Below are 23,413 nucleotides of genomic sequence, written 5' to 3' on the forward strand. Positions count from 1 at the left end.
CACCGTGGCGAATAGATACACCAGTGCCAGTTTCGATTCATCTAACTCGATGTGCAGGTATTCGCATGCAAATGGAACAGCCACCGATGGCTTAGAAAGTGATTTAGTTTACCAGTTTCGACGACTTTGGCCTTCCAGGCTGTAGAAAGATGGCAAAGCGAGAAACTGAGGATGGTTGAAAGCTGTCTTCTTGTTCTTTTTTTTTTTTTAAGAATAGAGGAAGGTGTGAAAACTCGTTCAAATGAATACTAAACGTTGTCTCTTATGACGGGCTGACAAATGCACTGCGATTCGGGGTTGGTTTGGAGAAGAGGACACGTTAGATTTGGAGAGTTTAGAACGCGATTCGGACGACATACGAGCTCCGCGCGGACCAATGGCTGATGCCTGCCTATGCGAATCAGGATTATCCTTCCTGCCGGATTATCGATTCTTTTCGAGGAGACCAGATTTTCTGGGAATCGAACGCAGCGTGGATCATTTGTGTTTCAATTGTGTTTTTTTGCTCAATGTTATTCTGTAAACGTGAAATTTGCAAACGGCAAGATTTACTCTTGGTTTCATTTCAATGTTGATTTCAAGATGCTATAGTCAAGCCGCGAACTCATTTTAAAATATAAAGTAATTGTACATTATTCTTTAACAGTTTAAGTAATATGACGAATCGTTCATTTAATGTTTTTTTGATTTTTATACAAAGTTCAAAATATCGGGATTACTATTCATGGAAAAATTTAAAAATTAAAATTAAAATTAAAAAGAATTTAATCTTTTGCATTTGTCTTATCAAATTTCTGCTTGCATCTAGTAAACGTGCACTGCCGCTCAAAATCTCGAGATCGTTCAACCTAACGATTAGATTTATCATTAGGATAATGATAAGATTTGTATTTTTATTACATTATTAATTTAATCGTTTTAATTATTATTCAATATTTATTTGGAATTATCACTATACATTATTTTACATCCCTTTCATCGAAATAATTTCCCCCTACTTTAATGAAGATTTCTCTTCCGCATTATCAATTCCTGCGATATCTCTCATTAAACATTATTTCGTCATAATATTTACATTACTTATTTACACTAAAAAACTAGAATTTTGATTCATCCTTCCATAAAATAATCCTTTGCTTTTCTAATCCAAATCACGTTTGTATTAGAAATCATGCTTCTTATCCTACTACCAGTTCTTCATTTTCATTTCGTGACTCGATAGTGTATACTAACTCGATTGTACGAGTAATAAGATTCGACAAAAATCTTCTAATAAACTTACTAGATACAGCAAAAAGGGAAAAGCCCATTATCTCCTCTGCTGTCTTCTTTCATAAACCGTAAAAGTTTGATTTCTAAACTTTTGAGCGGTGGTATATCTCGAGCGAAGCCTGCCCTATGCCATTATGCCCTTGAATCTCCAATTTCGACGGCTATGGGTTTCGTTTCTTATTTACAGTGATTCCACCATTTGGGGAAGATAGAAGCCAGGGGGAAGAAAAGAACGAAGAAATTCTTCTTCTTCGTCTTACCGATTCGGTTTTAAAAAGTTTCCTCCACGGGAGACGCTTTCACGCGAAAGATTACAATTTCCGTGGTAATCGTCGTGGACGAGTCTGCCCGACGTTAATACAGTAACAATACAGATGTTTTCACGTCTAAGCGGCGTGCTAAGTGGATGTTCTCTCTTCATTCCGTATCGTCACCGTCATTTCCCACTGTTGAGATTTCGTGATCCCAACCTGGGGGGTGCTGAGTTGTAGCTGACCGGCTCCTGAAATAAACGTTTCGCGTGTACTCGTTACTTCAGCTTACACTTGACTGGACGCCTTCTTGCCTCTTTAGGTGGGGAAATAATCGAGCAGAGAGAAAAACCCGGCAAGCAAAAGCCAACGGAAATTGAGCCTGCGAATTATCCGCTGGTACCAAACTATTCCTTCACATCCACTTTGTTATTCTCATCTACGCTCGCTGCTTGTATACGGGGTGTCCTGATAATCGTCGTCAAATCTACGATTGGCAAGGAAGACGATTCTACGTGAAGAGAACGCGTTGGAAGTATGAAATAAATCTTTTTTTAATAGATTTTTTAATAAAAAAATTAAGATTTATCCGGAACTCGTTTAAACATTACTTTCTTGTAAATCGACTTTCTTACGATTTATTTGAAATATCGACGATACGTTATTTAATATATTATGTATACATGATCTATTTGTTACAGAGCCGAGCTCTTGTCGAAATGGAAATATTCATCAAGCGAAAGTTGAACATTTTAAAATGCAACCCGTCTTACGGATTATTATACGTACATTGAACAGTAAGCTGTTGTAAAAATTACCCTTTGATTAATTACACAGAAGCCGCTCTTACAAAGTTGTTAAAAACTATCTCGCGTAAAATTTCTAGAAGAATCTCTTTTTAGAAAAAAATTTACCCCCCACCTGAACGTTTTCGAGTAACGTTTTAAAAGTAACTCGAGACGTGTAATATCGGTAATTGCAGCATGCAAAATACCGTATATTATAACGTGAAATTACCGTTATAGCTATTACCGAATTATTTGACAGCGTGCGCGCATAGAAAGTACAGGCAGCCAAGAAATTTCTTCCTAGATACAGTATCTCAGACATAATTGAAATACCTTAAGCGGAAAAAGTTTATCTTAATTTTTCACTGATTTTTATATGTATTTAGAGTAACTTTTTACTCGTTGATTATTCATACCGAGCCGATAATTAATCAAGTTCACATATACTAAAAATAACGAAGAACCGCGTCGAATGAAAAAATTTCATTCCGTATTTTTCATTTATTTTTTCACGTAGAACCGCTTCCTTGTCGATTGTACGATGACTATCGAGACACCCTGTATAGAGAGGAAGTTTTTTTCTCTCTATTTTCCTTACTACTGCTTCGTAGAATGTGCTATGCTTAAAGTCTGGTGCGAGAACTTTGTTGGACCTGGTGATCTGACTGGTAGGCTTAAGGATCGAAGTGAAAACCGATGAGTCCTGCGATTATCCTTCGTATGGAATTCTTGAATCGAATAGTAAAATGAAATACTAGAGACGTCACGAATGTAAAGAATGTTGGAGAGGAACGTTCCTTTTTTTTTTTTTTAGTATTGATCAGCCGTGAAAGTGGTTATTTCATATTTTGTCAAGTCTGGTTCCTTTGCAGAATTTGACAAAAGGGGTGAATTTCTAAGAACGAATAAATTGCTTCGTATATTTTTGGGAACAGCTGTGTTTGTAAGGATACGAGGATAATTTAGGGTGGAATAATTTAAAATAGGAGATATAGAGCGATTCTAAATTAATTCTAATAATTGTATTTTTGTATGAAGCATGTTACGTATTTGTGGAATAAAATTAAAGATTATGAAATTTGGAAAAACTTCAGAAATAAATTTTGTATAAAAATTAATTGTTAATCCATAGCATAACGGTAATTCGATCGATTTTAGAGTTGTTGCTGGAGATTTAAATGTGCACGTACAATCAAGGTAAAATCAGGCTTTGGAAGTCCATCGTTAATTCTGATAAAGTAATGTTCTGCACATGTTGTTATAAAAAGCTCGTTATATTCCTACGAGTTATGAAAACATATCGCGGTAGAGAATAAAGTTACAGCTTAATCGATTATAAAGCTAGAGGGATATTTCTAAGAGTTGGAATACATGACTTTTAAACACGTTATTTGAAAACTGTCATTCCACTGTAATATAAAATTCAGTTTCTCGTATCGAAAATTTGAAATAGAAATAATATGCTTTTCTTACAATTTTAGGGCACCCTTTCATTAAAATCTATTTCGACTGATTGAACCAAACATTCATCTGCGTCTAAATACATATTCATATAATAATATACGAACATTACGTCACAAATAACAAGAACGAACCATCACATTGCCATACTGAGACCGTTGTCGATATAATTAACGGTGATATTGCGCGAGCGGTTCATATTTCGCGAGTGATAAATTCGATGTAGTTAATGGTCAATGTTGTAAACCTGTTTGTCGAAGTTTCAACGTTTTCAAACCATCGAAACGTATTCCGTACGTTTCTTTCTTTTCTTTTTTTCTTTTTTATACCGACTATTTATCTTCCAGCGAGGTAAACCACAACTGATAAGACGTGCTATGAAAAAGAGAAAGATTAAAGAAATTTTAGGAACAACGACGCCGCAATAAAGCACATCGTTCGCAGAACCGGTCAAAGAAATCCGTAAAGTGTGAGAGCATTAGCGGGCCACCGCAAATATTTTTCAGATGCCATAATCGCGCAACGTTTTCTTCCAGGATATCTGTTGACGGCCTGCACACCCAGAGAAACCTCGTGCTTCTCTTAACGTATAGCGCAAATATTGTTCTTAGCCAGGAAAATCGTATACTCGCGCGATTCTAACGGTTCTCCGTAGTCAAAGACGCCGCAAGTGCAGCGGAAAGAATTATAATCTAACCGGGAAAGCCTGTGACAATGGCGTAGAGATCTGCGCGGATTAGCTTATATAGTTTGTTACAGGATGTAAATATTTGCGCTTGGTGGATGAAGATAGCCGCTTAGAAAACTGACTGAAAGAAACGCTTATAAAGCTGGAACAATCAACGAGCTTGAAGCGTACAATAGAAAATTTTCTTTCCATTTATCGAAACTGGACCGTGGACGTTCGTGGAAATTCATATTTTGCTGAACATAATTAATAATCGAACTTAAATACGCATTTAATATTTTAATACAAATTAATACCTTTAAGTAGCCGTATAAGGAAATAAGCTGGAACAATCAGCGAGCTTGAAGCGTACAATAGAAAATTTTCTTTCCATTTATCGAAACTGGATCGTGGACGTTCATGGAAATTCATATTTTGCTGAACATAATTAATAATCGAACTTAAATACGCATTTAATACTTTAATACAAATTAATACCCTTAAGTAACCGTATAAGGAAATTGTACGTGGAAATTAAATCAACTCGATTATAAATAATTTTAGTATCGAGGTAATCGTTTCAATAGATCATTTTTGCATTACATTCGGAATTACATAAAGTAAGAATTTGGTGAAAGTCAATTTGAATTTCTATGTATCCTCTCCTCTTAATAAAACGATCTTTTCTACCCTTTGATAATATCATACTGTTAACGATCATGTGTGTATGAAAATCAGAGAAGTATTTCGTGAATTGTTAAATGAGTCTGGAAAAAAAACAAACTCAAGAACTCTAATACCCATTTCCAAGCGTTTCTTTCTTCCCCACTCCCCGAGAGCTTTCCACTTTTAATCCCATCGTTTAACTCCAACTTGCATCGAGTCTTACCCTCCCTCTTCGTCAGCAAGAGAAAAAGAAGTTACATCTTGTAAACAGCCGCGTGTTCGCACGGCCGCAATTTGTTTATGATGTTCGTGCAGGCGCGCGATGGCTCGCGCGTGTGCACGCTGCGACGCGGGACGATCGCGAATTTATTGGCTCGTACGTTAATTACTTTAATTATTACACTACTGTCAAAGGCTGATCGGAATACAAAGGAAGTTTATTCGACGCTGAACTATGTTTCCATCGCCCCGAGTCACTGATCGCCAATTAATTTTCCATAATTGGACGGACATGCTGGCACGATACACGCCTTGACGCTCGTGGCGAGCACGCGTGCACTCGATACGCGTTGCACACGATCGCATACACACACGTACTCATACAGCTGTACACATACAGTATGTTGGGGCTGCTTAAATTGTAGCTGTGCCGGCCGGCGGCCACCGCCGTCGTATTTTCACCGCGGAACCAATTAACAGTTTTCACCTATTCCTTTTTAGTAGCTCGGTCGAACGAGATGGCCAAAAAAATAAAAAAAAAATACGCTAAAAAAAAAATAATAAACGCGAAGCAGTGTATGCACGCGTCGGGAATAAAAGAAAGCATAACGAACGCTGATCGAGGCTGGGAGGGGAGTTGAAAATAGACAGGGGTGAGGGAAGAAAATGGATGAAAAAAGCGTTGCTGTGATGGCCTTATAGCGGCGGAAAAATCAACTTCGATTTTGTCGAATATACAAGGCGTTTCGTTGTTACCTGGGAATCGAGCGAAATCGAGCCGCTCGGTCGATGCTTCCGTTCGTACATAGGGCTGCTCGATAACCACGATTGATTGATTTTGCAAAAAGCATAAGTGGTTTTAAAGGAGAATGGCATGTAATAGAATATGTTAACGTTTCTCCAAAGTCTATTAAAATTGTTCTCAATCGGAAATATTTATGAAGTCATTCGATATGGAGATAACTTAGAAGTGGAGAAAACTAGTTGTGCAATCGTAGGATTATTTATTATTTTCATCGTGTTTTATAATTATAACTGCGTTCCCTTTGTGGGGAAGAATATCCCCTGTTTATTATATTTATTATATTCTATTGATTACGTTATGTTATTCGAAAGGTAATGTTTCAATAATGGTCCGATGCAGAGGATTTAATATTTTAAATGTCCGAATTTCCAATCGCGCGTTGACGTTTTAAGGTCTCTTTATAGCCACAGTATCAAACATAGGAACAGATATATAAGAGAATTAGAATTATATAAACTTTGTCCCACTTTCTTACATAAATGTATACGAATAAGGAAAATTCCTGGAATTTGGTTTGAAATTAATAGATAAAAATAATAAAAAAGCGAGATCAAGATAGAATGTAATTTATAAATTCAACGATTCATAAACAATATATACAAGATTTTGAAATCTTTTTTCTTACAAAATCAGCTTTCTTCTTGGATATACGACGACGCGGTTTGAGAAACCGAATCGAATTTTATAACTTCGGTGGCAGGGCTTTTAAAGCTATTTCGGCGCGGATTTCGTTAAGTGATACCAATAACCCGATGGGACAACAAGACGGGCCCTTCAGGATTCGGTGGAGGATAAACGAAGGGCCAGCAATCCCAAGGGATGTTATCTAATCCCGGTGGATTTGTTGATTCTACGACTTGTGCTTTCCAAAGCGCAATGTGGTTTCCATGTAGTGCTGGATTACCTTATTCTTTGCAGCCCTAAAGACCCTCCCAAAAACTTTACGCCGGTGTACCATTCTCGCAGTGTCTATTCCAGCCAATAAAAGTATTTCGTACTTAATCACGTTCGTCTTATGAAAATCGATCTTTGTATAAAGAAAATGAATAATGTAATTTAGATAAAACTACTATATATAGAATCATTCACGTACCTGTAATTTTTTACATTCTTCAATTATTTATACATTCATGACTTTTCAATGGTTTTCAGCTATTTATATACACGATTGCTCGCGTAAGTATTTAGCCGCTTACTGCGTTCCACTCTTTCGTCGTATAACAGGCATATTCCAACAGAAAAAAATGTCCATGAGCTTGAAAAAATTGAGGAGAACACGAGTAAACGAAGAGCTTTTTCTTCGTTTCACTCGTCATCGTTTAATTCGTGCTATAAACATTTTTCATTGAAAACAAAGGAGATACTTAGGAGTCCATCTTTAGCTGAAACACTAGTAGGACATCCTGTATATTAAAAATATTACCTTCCTTTAGACATATATATACTATACTTGCTGTATTTTCTCTAAAGCACAACGTATACAGAGTGTTTCCCATCTGAAGTTTCTCGCGCAATTATTTATCACGAATCTTGTGGTTTCGAGATTTCAAGGTGACCTTTGCTTTTTTATACGGAGTTGTATGTTTTATTTAAGTAAGCGTGTAACCCGTTTCGTTCCCAAGATTTATTATCGTTCAAATTACCTTCGCTGAATGTCACCAAGATTTAATTTTCCAGAATACTTATTGCGTAGATTCGGATATAAATATGATTCGGGAATAAATATGATTCGATATCACGCTAATGATGTGATATATCGTTATGCTTAATTATAGACGGAGGATAATCTGCTGCTAGATATCCCCATTTTGTGTCACAGTTGCTTCGAGGGAATCAGTGTTATTGCAAATAGTATTAAGTGCGCTGCTTTTCTACAACGATTTAATTTACGATGGCTCGCTATACATCTAGCGAAATTGTCGATATGCTTGTGGTTTTGAGAGAATGTGATGAATTTCGGAGAATTAGTTCTATCACTTCCGAGATGTTATTTAGGGATAGAGTAAATAATTGTATCGACGTCCAAGAACATCCTTTTGAATACGAGCGATAAGAAACAATTTTTTTAGACGGAGGTAAGTTTTGGACCGCAATAAATGACCTTAAATGGCCTTAGAACACCAATATATCGAAATGCGGCGAATTCGCCGCAGAACGGGCTACACGTCTATTTAAATAGAAACATATTAGTTCCGTATAAAAGTCACAAAGATTATCTTGAAATCTTAAAAGTACGTCCACCTGGAGAAGATTTGCGATCAACGTAAGATGACCTTCCAGAAATAGGGTAAGTTTTATTTGCAACATATTTTAAGCGAGCTGTAGTTTGGGAAATAATATAATAATAGCGTGCGAAATTTCATATGGGACACCCTCTATATGCATAATAGAATATAATACATATATAATAGATAATTCTCTGCAGAATAAAATATGTAATATAATAAATATATATAATACTAAATTATACTGAAAATCACGCAGCAGACACTATAGCTCAGCAAAAGTCATTCTATAAGAAAATTACAAATCAAAATTACAGTATGCGATAAAACCTATGAACATTGTTAGATATATGCACATTTCGCGTTATACCAATTCATTTATACAAATATCAGCTCCGAACGTTTCTTTTCATATCATTCCATTAAGAAGCATTTTACTTTCATTGCCATTTTCCAAATCGTGTTACGATTTATTTACAAAACGGAAGAAATTTGAAACCAGTACAAAAGCAATTCTTTTCTCTCCGTCCGAGGAAGAGTATCATCGCCCAAGAGGAAATACATTTTCCTTTTATCGATCAGAGGAGAGTAATCTATATTCACGGTTTCGCGAGAATATCGGAGGAAAAGAGAAGAGAGAGGGGAAAAAAAGGAAGGATTTTCCCGGTTGTGATTGTTATTATTCCGTACGGAAAAATCAGGCCGGATAACGCGTTATCGGGTCGAAATGTCCTCGGAAGCGCGCGAATCTCTGAGCGAAAAACAAAGATGTGAACGTCGTTTGCCCCGCGGTGGCACTCTCGTAACGCAGATTATTCTATTACACGTTACGTAAACAGAGATAAAGAGAAAGAGAAAGAGAGAGAAAGGGAGAAAGAAAAGAGAAACAGACGAGGGAAACGCGGCGGAGCTGTTCCGCCGCTTTCCGCGTCTCGGTACCGCGATGTTGTTTGGCCTGAAAATACGTTATTGTTTCACCGCGATAAAAAATTCAACGTTTGGATAATTACATCAGAGTTGATCGATCCGGTTAGCCCCCGGCGGATTTCTACTGAGTTACTGACTTACTTTGCCTACCCTTTGCTGTTTTGCCGCGAGACAGATGTTTACACGACCGACGTAATAACGTTAAATTAAATTCTTTCTCGGATATTTCGCGTTAAGTTCTACACTTTCTAAGTCGTACGCGATAGATATAATTCATCGTGCGGATTGATGCAGAGTATAAAAGAAGGTAGAGAGTAATCGTATTTCGCTTCAATTCGTAGTTTCTAAATCTTATGTAATAATAATTATCAGTAGGTTTATCGTAGAACAAACTAGAATACGTATTACATTAAATATTTTAGAATTACGTGATCTCTAATTCAAATGTAATTACATTGAAACTGTTGCGATTATCTTACCTTGCCAAATATGTATCTATCTCGTAGAATATAAAATACAAATAAGAATTAAATAATCCAGAGAGATTGTTAGATGAACGAATGGAATAAATTGTCGTTGAATGAACTGGCTAATTTCTGGAATTTCTGTTATTACCGGAACGGTATGAATTTCCATTCTGTTTAATATTCTTGGTTCGTGAGAGATCGTGAACTGTATCGTAGGATATAGCATATATTTGCATACAGAAATTATTTTGTACTTATATCTCTATCGTTAAATACTTCGACGTTCTGCCTCTTAAGTTCACATAGTATACCACATTACACGCATAAATCCAAATTATAAAGGCCCTTTCTTCTCTTTCATGACCGGGGGCACGCTTCGAACGAACAGGAGGCTCAGCTGCGTACGCGCGCGCTCCAAACGAAAATGCGTCTATCCGCGCGGATTTCCAAGAGCAAGATAGAAGAACGGGCAAAGAACGAATCAGTTTTCGATAGAACCACCCGTGCGTGACAGCTGCGATTCTTTTTTCCGAATCTTTCTTTTCCTATTTCTTCCTCTCCCTTTCTCTGTCTGTCTGTCTCTCTCTCTTTCTCTCTCTCGATCTTTGAAACTTCGTGTTTTGCCCGGCTACATAATCCCTTCGAGCAAGAGGAACCGTGAAAGAAGAAAGAAAAACCGAGCGAATCCAACGAAGATGAAATGAGAAACAGAGAAACGATGAAGGAAAAGCGATCCAAGTGAATCAACGAGAGGGAACAGAGTAAGATGGGAGAAAAAGGGAGAGAGAGAAAGAGAGAGAGAGAGAGGGAGAGAAGAGAGAGAGGATAAACGTTGAAGAACAAGGACGAGGAAAACAGACGACCCCGCTGTTTGCCTTTTATTAAACTCTTGTTAAACGCCGCCTTTCTTCGTACACACAATTGAATCGGCAAAACAGCGAAGATAATGCTTCGACCGAGTTGTACACGGCCGAGGGCCAGGCTCTTCTACGTGGAAGACTTACCGCAAACACCAGCTTCTTGTACACCCTGAAATGGACACCGTGTAATCCGGCTTTTTATACGGCAGTGCCGCATTGACCGGCTCCTCCAAGGCATGCACATCGGCTACTATTGGCTAATAAATACTGTCATCATCTGTCTCTCTCTCTCTCTCTCCCCCTCTATACGTTTCCGTTTGTTCGTGAAAAAGAACCCTGAAAACGATTCTTCAACGACCGTGAAAATCGCACGGCCCACCCTCTTCCTGCCGGCATCGTTCACCTCTAATGAAAATATTTGGATATTTCGAGCAAGATTGGCGTGACCCACGTTTCAAAGCGTGCCATTGTACGCCGTTGCTTCGAGAAGCCTATAAGTAAGTACGTTTTTCCATCGAACACCACTGGATTGGACACTATGAGGTATTTGATGCTTTCTGTGATTTTATCTGCAAGTTATGAGTATAACTATTATATTATATATTTGATGAATATTATTGGATGTACGCGTCTATTATGCGTACTATTTGTGTATTTATATTTTGTAGGTTTTATGTTTGATATTTCTTGTTTTATTTTCATTTAATCCATGCATATCTACCATTCTTCCGAAAAGATGATTGAACGATAGGTTCGTTATATAATATTTTTTTTTTTATGTGTTTTTCATGACACCATATGTTATCTGGTAGTCTTTGGAATTATGCTCGTGTCATTGATAATTCTCTTCTATTATAGTTCTCTTGATAGTTTTTTCATTTGAACTGGTCCTTAAACAGTTCACAATTTCGTCCAATTCCGATAGCATCGTCTCGGTATGGTTTATCAAATCTTTTGAAATTATTTATTATAAATATGAATAAACGAATGTATAATAATCATTGAATTAAATTGTTTGCATTCCTCGTGACTATATTCGACATGTAATAAATATTATCGTAATATCTTATCTTCTAACATCTTATGACAATAATTGCTTCAAACGTTTCATCAAACCTCAGTAAAATTTATTATTCAACAATAGTATCCTCAATTAATTGGTCCAATGAAAAATCTATAGATCATATCAATAGATCAATTTTTCGAAATCCGATTTTTTATTTAAACCATTTGAATCACAGAGTACAAAATATTATGATAGAAACGTTATAATTGTAACTTGAAATCAATTGAAAAAATCATTGATTTTAAGAAGCTCATATCAAAGGAAAGTTCTAAAGCTCAAAGTATATTTTCTCTATTCTGGTATCGGCATGAATTTCACCAGATTTCCAAGTGTATCTAGCCTCCAGTAATGGCCGATTTAATTATCGTTATCCGTAACCCCTTCGATCTATTCGCATTTGTCATGTTCTTCAAAACAGTTTTAATTGCAGCTCGATAAGACCGGAAATCAAAGGTTATAAACAGCAAAATACCGACACAAAGTGGCACGAGATATCGTGGAATGAGTGTTGCAATTCTACGAATTGCAATGGGAGTCCGAGTCACGTACAAAGTAAGCGCGTAATACATTTAATAACCCTTGTGCAGTTCGTCAACAATTTTTCTACCTATTCTTATTGCTTTCCTCTTTCAAATAAACTTTCCAATTTTATAGAAAAACCATCGATAACAAATTTCCGTACATTAAATTTGTTTTGAAATTGAAAAAAAGGGAATACGATTCAAGAACCGTCGTTGAATTTATTATTAAACGATACCGGTAACGTCGATTATTATATTTGTAAGTTCGTTAAAAAATAAGTTACGGCACAGTCAATTTCTCGTTACGACTTTTTTCTTTTTTCTTTTTTTTTTTTTTTACAATTACCACCATCGACAAAAGAAAGGACGGGAGAGACGGAAGCGTGGAAATCAAATGGAAGGAAGAAAGAAAAAAGAGAATATAGTTGTGCACAGTTTATAAACAATGTTTATTTTCTGCAATTTTACTTCTGTTCCATATCGTTTCGTTCTTTTTTCTTTCCCTGTTTTAATTCTCTTTTACAATCATAGGAGCAGCCTACATTTAACGTGATTGAAAAATCTTGCGCCATTGCGAGTGTGAATGTTGAATATGTATACAGCACATATACATGTACATAACACACACATATATATATACACATACCTTTTCATTTCATTCTTATCTTATTTTATGTAATGTATATCGAGGTAAAAACTAAGTACTCATAAAAAACGTAGATCAACATTTTTTTTCTTTATTTTTTTCAATTTTTTTTTTTCTCTCGTTCTGGTGGGATATCGTTTATAAGGGCACATTATAGGACTCTCTATGTGTACATACATATACATATGCATGTGTTCTCTATACATATATTATATATACACATACATTTGACATACTTTCAAAGAGATATGACATCCGGATATCGCTTTCTTCGTTCAACTCGACTCAACAAAATTCCACAATATACCTGCGTGATTCTCTTCCTTCCCCTTCTTCTTGTCTTCCCTTCTTCTATTTTTCCTTTCCCTTCTCTCCCTTTCTCGTTTCTAAGCGTTTTACAACTCGCTTTTCGCTCCCTATTGACTAGTGACACTGATAATTGACTAATAAATACTGAGCTGCTACGAGATTAAGGTATACAATGGATTGGAGGAGACAGCTAAGCTTCCTTTACACGAATCAAGCCATCGAAGCGCTACTACATTTTACGTAACTCAAATTCGTTTTGTATAGTCTTAATGTTATTTACTAGGAGACGATGGCACGTTGGATTGACGTAAGGAAAAAGAAGTAAAAGAACACGAGATAGGAAAAACCGTATGAAAGAAGAGGCAGAGCGTAATTAGGAATAATCGAACTAATCGTTGGAAATTGCAGCGAACTCGTACAGCGACTTAACGTACGTACCGAAGTTTAATCTGCGATGACAAATTTCAAGATATATATTCTTTTTTTGGCATCGACAAGAAACAGAAGAACCAAAAGACTCGTAAACATCTCTAATTACTTTGACCTGTTTTCACATTATTTACACATATACATGTATGTATGTATACGTATATGTATATATTTCTATATTTCTATATGGCATAAGTATAATCGTTGAGATAGACGTCCGGGATAAAAACAGGTCATCAAGTAATTAGAACCATTTTCACGTAGTATCATTGCTATTTTGTTTGTCAGCTTGGAAAACCTTTCGTTTCTGTTCCTTTTGCCATTTGTTTCTTTTTTTACTTGTTTCTGGGGTTTTTTTCTCTGTCAATAATCTCATCTATCGAATTTCACGAATTCTCCTACATATAAAAATATACATATGTATATACGTAATAAATTCTCGCTTCATACAACTTTGTTTCTTTTTTTTTTTTTTTTTTTTTTTTGAAGCGAATCTTCGTGTACGTTTATATAGCATTTTCTGCATTTTCTGAACTCTATGCGATAAAGGGAATATATTAACAGTACAATATATGCGTGTGAAGTTGAACACACGTGAGATTTAAATATACTGCTGGTGGAAGGGATATAGTGAAGTCATAAAGTAACGCTTAAATAGGGACGCACCATAGCCATATTTTCTGGACGCTCATTCTAAGATGGAGCCATCTTAAATTCCAGATTGCAAACATTATTTATATATTTGTATTTAAAAGCTCTGCTTACAATCGTTCATTAGACCTACATGATTCGTTTATTAACTCTTGTTGGTTTCTATTTCATAATAATTATTGTATTGATAAAAATTAAGCTACAACTACTTACACAGGAAGAACTAGTTCCAACTTGCAATTTATCTATTCTTAAATCCCTTAGATCTTCTCAGATTTCCATATTGATGTTAAAAATTCGTATACTTTCAGGCATGATGAATTTTACGATCTCACCATATCTCTTCCACCCACACTACCTATCGTTTCGACCATGAAATTCGAAGGAAATCCAATGACGATATATGAATGCAAACACGTGAAGGTACAGGAATTTAGAACTTCATCTACAATCTCTTAAAAACGTTTCAACGCCATGATCATTTCCCTGCTTGGCATCGATAGCGACACAACTCTAAAATTGTACATTTTAAAGTATATTTTCAAATCATTTCAATGACATTGTAAAGCTGACTTAACGCAAGATACGTCAGTATTCACGAAAGCGGTACAACCTTCCGCTTGTAGCGTCATGAAACAACTGAAAATAGGCTAGTGTTGTAAAACTAAGGGTTAGGTTGATAGCAACATACATAAGTAACGATTTTGTCCTCTGACACAAAACTGAATTATAGAATTACAAATCTACCATTTTTTATGATAAAGCTAGAAACCTAATGCAGACCTTTTATTCAATAAAAGAAATTCTGAAACTTCTTGAGTTGTGTCGCCGTTAGTGTGAAGCAGCGATTTGTTCCCCTTCGAATGAAATATAATTATGACGCGTGCAAAAACTCTCGTTCACTCTTTTGTATAGATGGAGTTTGTAGATGGAAAATGTAATACATTTAACAAAGTCTAGCTACTTATAAATCTGTGTTAATAAATCTGTTACTCATCCATGGATGAAAAAAAGTAAAGTAGATCTTTGTTATATACATCAGTTCCTGATAAAAGGAGACGAGCTAATACTTTGTAGAAAAATTCACTATTGAATCTCTGTTTCAAAAATTCCATTTCATATTCTTTCAGCACTTTTCTTCTCTTGTGTCTGGCTTCGATTTAAACAAGTTTAGTCAGTCCCCACTGTATAATAATTACTTTATATGCATAGTAATTTTCATGATACTCTTTATAAAAAAATTCTTTCAGGACCCATCGATGTCTCATGCAAAACGCATTAAATTAATTAAGTGCTAAATGTTTTCTTTCTCATTATTGTAACACCTTTAATGAACATCTAGAAAGGATCGGTCAGTTTTGAAAACATTCCACTAATATTAAAGAACGATTTTTCGATTTTCTTTCATCCGTTTCTCATTCCGTTCAATTTTTCAATTTTCAATTTTCTTTCCTTAGTTTCACGTAGAAAACAGATAAACACGTGGAATTAAAAATTCTGAAGTGACTTATTCTACTTAAAAACATGTAAAAGTTGTCCGTGTTCACTTTGATTCGTTTGTCTTTAAGTGTGTTGTTTCTCCCAATAGTTTGTTTAACAGTATACGTTTGTATGTGTTGGTACATAATGTGTATATACATGCTGCGTTGTATGTTAATATGCGTCTAACGTGTATGCATACGTACAAAGTATGTACATTTCGTAAACCCCTTATCGCTAAGTTGTCGTACTTTATGTAGTTTATTATTGTTTATTGTGTATTATCCTTTCTGTTGTATGTGGACTTAAATTGGCACTGTTTCATCGTTTGATTTATAAAAGAAAAGAAGGAAAGATAAAATCATATTATTAGTCGATTAACCGTTAAACTTAGGAATTCCTTTTTTACAAGCGATATGCATACTAAAAGCGTATTCTCGCCTGTATTCATTCATTCTCGAGTCGTCTTACCTATATCGATTGCATTTAATTTAACAGCTTGTAAACGTTATTGATATTGTCATTTTAAAAAAGTACAAATTTGCATCAAAGAAGAGAAGAAAGATAGTTTTTATAAAAAAAAAAAAGGACAAATGTTTCATGATTCTATTTCAAAGAGAATTCTTTATAATCTTAACAAAATGAATGCGTTTCGCATAATTTCAATGGTATACAAAATACATGCCCAATATACATACAGCGAAATCGGCCATATCGACCTGATTTAAAAAACAGCAACATCCAACAAATCGATTTAAAATCTACAAATGGAAAACTGAAACCTGTTATATTAGTCAATTACGATATTCTGAGCAGGCTACATATTTGAATACAATTTTTGTCTCCCTCTGTTATCTCCTAATATGCTGACATACGTGGAACCATTTCTCCGTTACAATCATCTGTTTCGATAAATACAAATATTTAATAAAATCAGTTTTCGTTAAGTTATTACGATAATATTAAAATATATATCGAATATTTCCTGTGATACTTTTTGAGCGACGCGAACTTAGAAACTATGCATAGCTAAGTATCTATTATACGACTTTCGGTAAAACACGCTTTATCGAATTTACATTCAGGCTGATTATATCGCACAGCGTAATAATTGTTATAGTGAACATTAAATAAAAAAAGAAGAAGCCAACTTCACTCTTGAAACGAAGATTTAGCGACTGCACACGTAACATTCATCTTTTTTAAATTCTTTTTTTATAACGTGATTTGTTATGTTTTATCGGGGTAAAGCCATATAACTGGTCACCGGAGAGATACATCGATTAAACGTCGAAAACAGTCGATATAGAATGATTTGTTGGTTCCACATCAAAAAAGATCAGTTCTTCCATTTTTTGGCTTGTATACATGCGTAAGTACGATAAGTTCTATTAAGTTAACTCGATACAATCGAATATATTAAATAGAAGATCTCGAATATAATTTATCCAAGGGAAAAATTATTCGTGTGACGCTCGACTTGTTTGATACATGACAATGATGCTTTCCACCATATTCTCGCAGACCGATACAACTTACGCGATGATTTTTTTTTTTATTTTAATTTTTTATTTTATTTTATCCACCTAGAGATTCCTTTTTTTTCCTTCGTTCTTATTCTTCCCTCTCGCTTTTATTTGATCTTACTCTACGAGTACATCATATTAAGCCTGTGACATACGAAGTATGTATTTCTTGTCGAGGATACAATCGATGTGATAACGAAGATTATTAGGGCGTCACCTAGGATTCTAACGCTGTATTCGTCGGCATATACGACATTTCCATGGTAATTCCAGCGCTGCTACGTCGGTATCTAGAAGGAATCTCGGTGCTGTTGCGAGGCTTGCGTCTGCTCAAGTGTCTCTCTACCCACTTCAACATGGTCAACACGGAATCCGTACTCGGCAAACGCCTTTCTGCCGACGTACGGATTATATGGGACGACGCTACGCGAAAGGTAGCTGCCATACCTTTTAATGCCTGGAGAGAATACATAATTATATAGATTATATAAGATGTGATAATAGATCAAAATCAAAGAAAAAATGAACTTAATGAATGGATAAAAGTTTCAGGAAATGTAATATTGACTATATTAACTGTATAGAATTTATCAGTTTCAGGATATCTAATATTAACTATATAACTATATATAATTTTTATGTTTCAGGAAATCTAATATTGGCTGTATAACTATGTATAATTATGATATCTAGTATTATTTGTTTCTGGTAATCTGAAATCTTTTATTAACACGTTGGTTATTGATGACGTTACGTTATCATGGTGTAGTTACTTTCAAATGCAAATGGCACCACATTAGCGTCACGCGCAACAGTTTTCGAATAGCGTAGCAAATGTTGACGATTGCTTAAAAACAATTTCCGTCACAATGGAAGGCCACGCGACTTCAACTTAACGATGAACGTGTTAAAGTATTAGATATAGTATATGTCCATTCTTCCTTTATTGTAGATTCGATTATTGCGGAGTTCATACCTTCATTGCATCTTCATCTGTAACATCATCACCGGCATAAATAATCCTGATACGTTCGCTCCAATCTAAACCAAATGCCGTACGCAGAATGTAAATGGAAGCACGACCCTTGTTCCATTCAACCGGTGGTCTTGCTTCAATGGCACAGTGCGCTGAACAGGCTTTGAAACCTGCTTGCTCGATGATTTTCTTTGCCTGATCAACCATCTGAGAACGTCCTTCCATTGGCGTTTCACGATAATGGAACGTCAGTAACGCTCCTTTGTTTTCTACCCAGGCTCCATCCTTGCAAAGCTACATTCAATACATTAAATTTCGTTCATTACATTACGTTTCAATACATTAAAGTCGTAGGTAAGTAGCTGCAATTAGTTGCAATTACAATTGTTGAAGATGTTACATGATACCTAATACTCAAAACTCTTAGAAATATTTTTTCTACTTTGCTTTTGTTACTATAATACAGAAATGTTATTGAAAAAAATACTTAATTGAAAGAACTGCTACAAGAATGCTAAGAAGGCAGCTCTATCTTTGACTAATTTGAATAAATGAAGAAAAATTAACTCAAAGTCAATCAAAATCAAAGTACATCTTGAAACGTGCTATAAATGCATAGCCAACAAGATATTCGTAATGATAAATTACATTTTTGAATATAGAATCGTCTTCTTTCTTCTTCTTTCAATAAAGATAATCTAAGTATTGGAATTACCCCTTTATTGTCGTAAACTCTTCAATTATAATTATTACATTCTAATATAACTTTCTTTTTACATTTCTCATTATAATTCATTCCTCACTTACAAACAATATTATAATATCACAAAATATTAAAATGCTCGAACAATTTTAATTGCAAGACGAATAACAAATATTTCAAAATACTATCGCTTTGGAAAAAATAATAAAAATAATACTCACTTGGTCTTGCAACGTTTGCATCAAATTTGCCACCTTATCTTCCAACTCAGCAGGCATCGGATGAACAAACTTGCTACCGTCCGGATGCAAAATTTCCAATCCGTGATTTCCGGCGTACGTAATACCTTCTATACCAACCATGGATTTCACGTTGTTCACGTTTCTGCCTGATATAATTGCTATATATACATCGGACATGTTCGATAGCCTTTGGAGAACGTTCTTCGTTTCCAAAGGTAAAATGGCAAGATCCGGATGAGTCGCAATAGGAGCTAAAGTACCATCGTAGTCCAGCAAGAGGGCCAATTTATGATTATCGCCGATATACCTAGGGGACATGTGTTATCACTGGAACGTTACCCGGCTTTCATCATGAGTCAGGTCGCATTCGCACGCGCGGGCCCGCCGTGTTCCAAAAGCATTCTCTGACTGAGCATAAACCTCTTCAAACAGTGTCAAACATAGACACACGTAATCCGCAGACTTGGAATTTTATTCATGAACATTTTCATACTTCGTTCACAATGCATTAAATACATCACGATAACTTAATTAATTTTATAATAGGATAGATTCGTCAAGAACATTAATAGAAATGGATACAGTTAATTAGGGAAATTGTTGCAAATATTCTTGATTTTGAATAGTTGGAAGGATTTTTGAATAGTTGGAAATTTTGAATAGTTAGGATTTTTTGAATAGTTGGAAATATTTTTAATATATCATTGGTAATATCAAAGCACCTGGTGGTCAGCGTTCCCTACGCTGCGATGTACCCAAACTCATGCTCAATTTAATAAACGATTCGATTGACCGGATTATTAATCGGTTTTTGTCGAAAAATGCATTCCATTGGGACCGTTCTGTTAACATACCAAACTTGTGGTTTATACAAGCATGCTTATCAGCAATCTGCACTCGTACATGAGATAAGCAAACTCTACCTATATACTTTGATATATATAGTTTTTGTGTAGAAGATTTTTAGTAGAATATTGTGTATTTAGAGTGAGTTAAATTACGATATTTGTCATTAAAGTGCAGCAACCTTTTTAAATTTTGGTTTTAGTTTTTCTGCCCCCTATTTATTCTTGTTTCATGACTCAACAAATTATGTTTTAATAAGTAACTACGAATCAACTTAATTTTGTGAGTAGCCATCAGTAAGTTTGTTTTGTAATAGTTTGCCCACAACACATACATTAAAGTGCGATTAATTCTTTTAGTATTCTCAATGTAATCAACAATTAATTCAATAGGAAATTTACATACATAGTGTTAATAATTTTAACACCTTAGAATAACTGGATTTTAATCGTACATTGGTTGATTGATTCTCGTATAAGCACATGCTCTGGTCGGGCCCAGTCATGCATGTCGTTGATCTCTAACAATACCTACTTGCTCAAGTAATCATCGAAATCATCCATGGTCACTGGTTGCATCGTGGTTGCACCTACAGAATCATGTTCCTCCAGCGATCCCATTACTTGCAAGAAGGACTTCATCCAATAATTGACATCGTTGATCCTTTCACGGCGTCTTAAGTGATTCATTCTTAATGTACGTTCGTCTTCTGGCATGGTAAGCGCTCTGGAATATACACAAAAATTAATTAAGAAGTTTAAAGTCGAGCTCACAAACCATATTTATATGTTTGAAACTGTTTTGTTCTTTTTATTTGAATGTTTCTTGGACAAGAATTAAATACTTAAAGTCATTGAAAGCAGTAATATTTTTACTTAAATGGTTAATTAATTTAAAAAAGTAACAATTAGTTGATTTAATGTAATAACATAATAATACAATTTTAAAGCTTTAATGTTAACAGGAATATACAAAAATAGATTTATTATAGAAATATTAAATAGATTTGTTAGAATATACATACTTAAAAAAAGACAATTTGCAATCAAAAACTTCAGTTACAATATTAAATATTTATATGATATCCAAAATTCAATTTGTATAAACACATTAATCGTACCTATGGATAACTTCAGCAGCTTCGTCTAATTCATAAGGATTACAGATCAAGGCTTCGTGCATCATCTCCCCAGCTCCAGCGAATGGAGAAACGATCAACACACCAGGTGGTGTGTTAATTTGACAGGCGACGAATTCCTTGGCGACTAAATTCATACCATCCCTAAGTGGTGTAACCAGAGCAACCGCAGCATCCCTATAAAATGCTGCCAATTCGTCCTGACTCACGCAGCCATAAATGTAACGAATAGGAGACCAATTCGGTGTCGTAAATCGACCGTTTATGCGACCGATAAGTTGATCCATCTCAAGTTTCAAATCCTGATATTCACGCACGTCAGTTCGCGATGGTACAGCAATTTGAAGCATAGTAACCTAAACAGATATATCATTTCGTCGAGTAATTTGATAGAAATCTCATATTTTTATTTTTTAATTTTCTTTTAGTATCTGATTAATTGAATAAGACAATTTAATAGCTATGTTTTAAACTAAATCTAGAATTATTTGATTTATAGTATTTTATCCTATCATTGAACACTGTTTGTGAGCAATAAATTCTTATGTAAGTTTCTTCGTCACTATTTTTCTAAAAGACGGATAGGTCATAACAGATTAACCGTGTGACCTCTTTGGTAACTCGATCTAGCTGAGTTTTATTGGCATTTTGCAATACACTCTACTTGAATTAAAACATATTTCAATAATTACAAAACGAATAAATAATACGCCTTGAATATTTATTATGAAGCATTGGAATAATCCAAAGCAGCTATACTTAAATAAATGAAACATTTAGACATTAATCTTTCCGTTTTATTTTATTTCATGTGTAAGTACTTTGACCTCGTATATGTACCTCTGTAAATTACCAGATATTAAAATGTATAAAGGAAATGCGAATCTTGTATGATTTGCGAATTTTATTATCGCGTTAATATAAATTATAATAATATCGTTACCTGTTCACGATGTTCTGGATGTTTTTCTAACAACAACTCAAAAGCCTTCAATCTGTTGACTAGACCCTTGGTATAATCGAGACGATCAACGCCCAGTACGATTTTCTGATTGGTCAACATGACCTTGTTAGCACTCTCGGCTAGCGAAACGAATCTATCGAATGGAATGCCAATGGGAAGTGGTCTCACACGAACAGTTCTTCCACCGTGCTCCACTAACAAATTCTTACGATCAACCCTGCACCCAAGACTTCTCTGGCAGCAGTCGACGAAGTTCAGACAATAGTCTTGAATGTGAAAACCAACCATGTCGCAACCTAAAACAGATACAAATAAATTTACATTCTTTAATTTGTAACAGTTAGCTTTCAAGATTTTGGCAAATACTTTATTATAATGTATAATCTAATTAAAATTAATATATTTGTATTCGGTTTTTAAGAAATAGAATTTAGCACTTTCAATTCACGTTAAATATCACTTCTGGATTAAATTTGCAAATTTTAATCTGAAACTTAAAAATTTCTAGCGATATAGGAATCAGTGAAAGCTCACCAAGCATTCCTTGAAGGATTTCATCAGCCCATGGGAACAATCTGAAGATGTCCCATGGTGGGAAAGGGATGTGGAGGAAGAAGCCTAATTTACATCTGAGACGTTTCTCGTCGGCTCGTTGTCGAATCCAATTCGCTGCTAACATTAGGTGATAGTCGTGCACCCAGACCAAAGGCGTGCCATTCGGTTGATTCTTCTGTTCCTTGTAAATTTGTTCCAGTGCACTGACCTAAGTCGATACAAAAACTGGATATTTAGTATTAGAAATATCTGCGTATAATGTCTATAATCTCGTTTTTATCTCAATAAAACTCAACGTTAATTTTTACTAAAGGCATATTTTCGATACTTTGAAAACAATAATTCTTTTTCTCCGATACAATTCTATTACTAATAACTTACTAAATAACAAAATATTCCACGTATGCGAAACTTTTCAGTTCTCATTACTATTGTGACAACATAATATCTCGTATGTAAAAGTACATATCGCTCTGTTTAAGTCGCAGCAAATATTTGTTACCTTGATACCGTTTTTAACAATTTCAACGTAACACTTATTTGTAGAGTACACAAGAGTATAAGATAACAGTGTACTTCCTGTGTTTCATATCTTATATACATTTTTCTTTATCTGACAATTTTATCCACATAATCGCTGCCTGACATAATATCATACACATATATCCTCTCGTCGAATTGAATTACTACTCTCTTACTGTTTCAAATAGCTGACGTCCTATTGTAATTTCAATCGATACTCCATTCGACGGCG

General features: G+C 35.0%; 1 protein-coding gene and 2 long non-coding RNA genes across 6 annotated transcripts in view; 2 read left to right on the plus strand and 1 right to left on the minus strand.

Moving 5' to 3' along the window:
* The first annotated feature begins 7,899 nt into the window (after positions 1-7,899).
* Positions 7,900-15,226, plus strand: LOC125385328. The gene is made up of 2 exons (XR_007224439.1): positions 7,900-8,416; positions 10,137-15,226. It is a non-coding gene; the product is annotated as an uncharacterized LOC125385328 (long non-coding RNA).
* A 1,075-nt stretch (positions 15,227-16,301) lies between these two features.
* LOC100647847 (alpha,alpha-trehalose-phosphate synthase [UDP-forming]) overlaps positions 16,302-23,413 on the minus strand; it is a 37,817-nt gene continuing 30,705 nt past the window's right edge. For 2 of the 4 annotated variants that reach the window (XM_020863436.2, XM_048406877.1), the window contains exons 5-11: positions 22,639-22,867; positions 22,084-22,400; positions 21,123-21,496; positions 20,537-20,728; positions 19,136-19,472; positions 18,212-18,505; positions 16,302-17,692 (exon numbers count right to left, since the gene is read on the minus strand). In XM_020863436.2, coding sequence (XP_020719095.1) covers positions 17,453-17,692; positions 18,212-18,505; positions 19,136-19,472; positions 20,537-20,728; positions 21,123-21,496; positions 22,084-22,400; positions 22,639-22,867 — 1,983 coding nt within the window. In that variant the 3' untranslated portion in view covers positions 16,302-17,452. The remainder of the gene's footprint in view (positions 17,693-18,211; positions 18,506-19,135; positions 19,473-20,536; positions 20,729-21,122; positions 21,497-22,083; positions 22,401-22,638; positions 22,868-23,413) is intronic. The other 2 variants (XM_020863435.2, XM_048406878.1) reach the window with 1 other exon arrangement.
* LOC125385329 lies at positions 17,658-19,361 on the plus strand. The gene is made up of 2 exons (XR_007224440.1): positions 17,658-17,792; positions 17,883-19,361. It is a non-coding gene; the product is annotated as an uncharacterized LOC125385329 (long non-coding RNA).

Source organism: Bombus terrestris, chromosome 6, assembly GCF_910591885.1.
Source record: "Bombus terrestris chromosome 6, iyBomTerr1.2, whole genome shotgun sequence".
Taxonomy (NCBI): domain Eukaryota; kingdom Metazoa; phylum Arthropoda; class Insecta; order Hymenoptera; family Apidae; genus Bombus; species Bombus terrestris.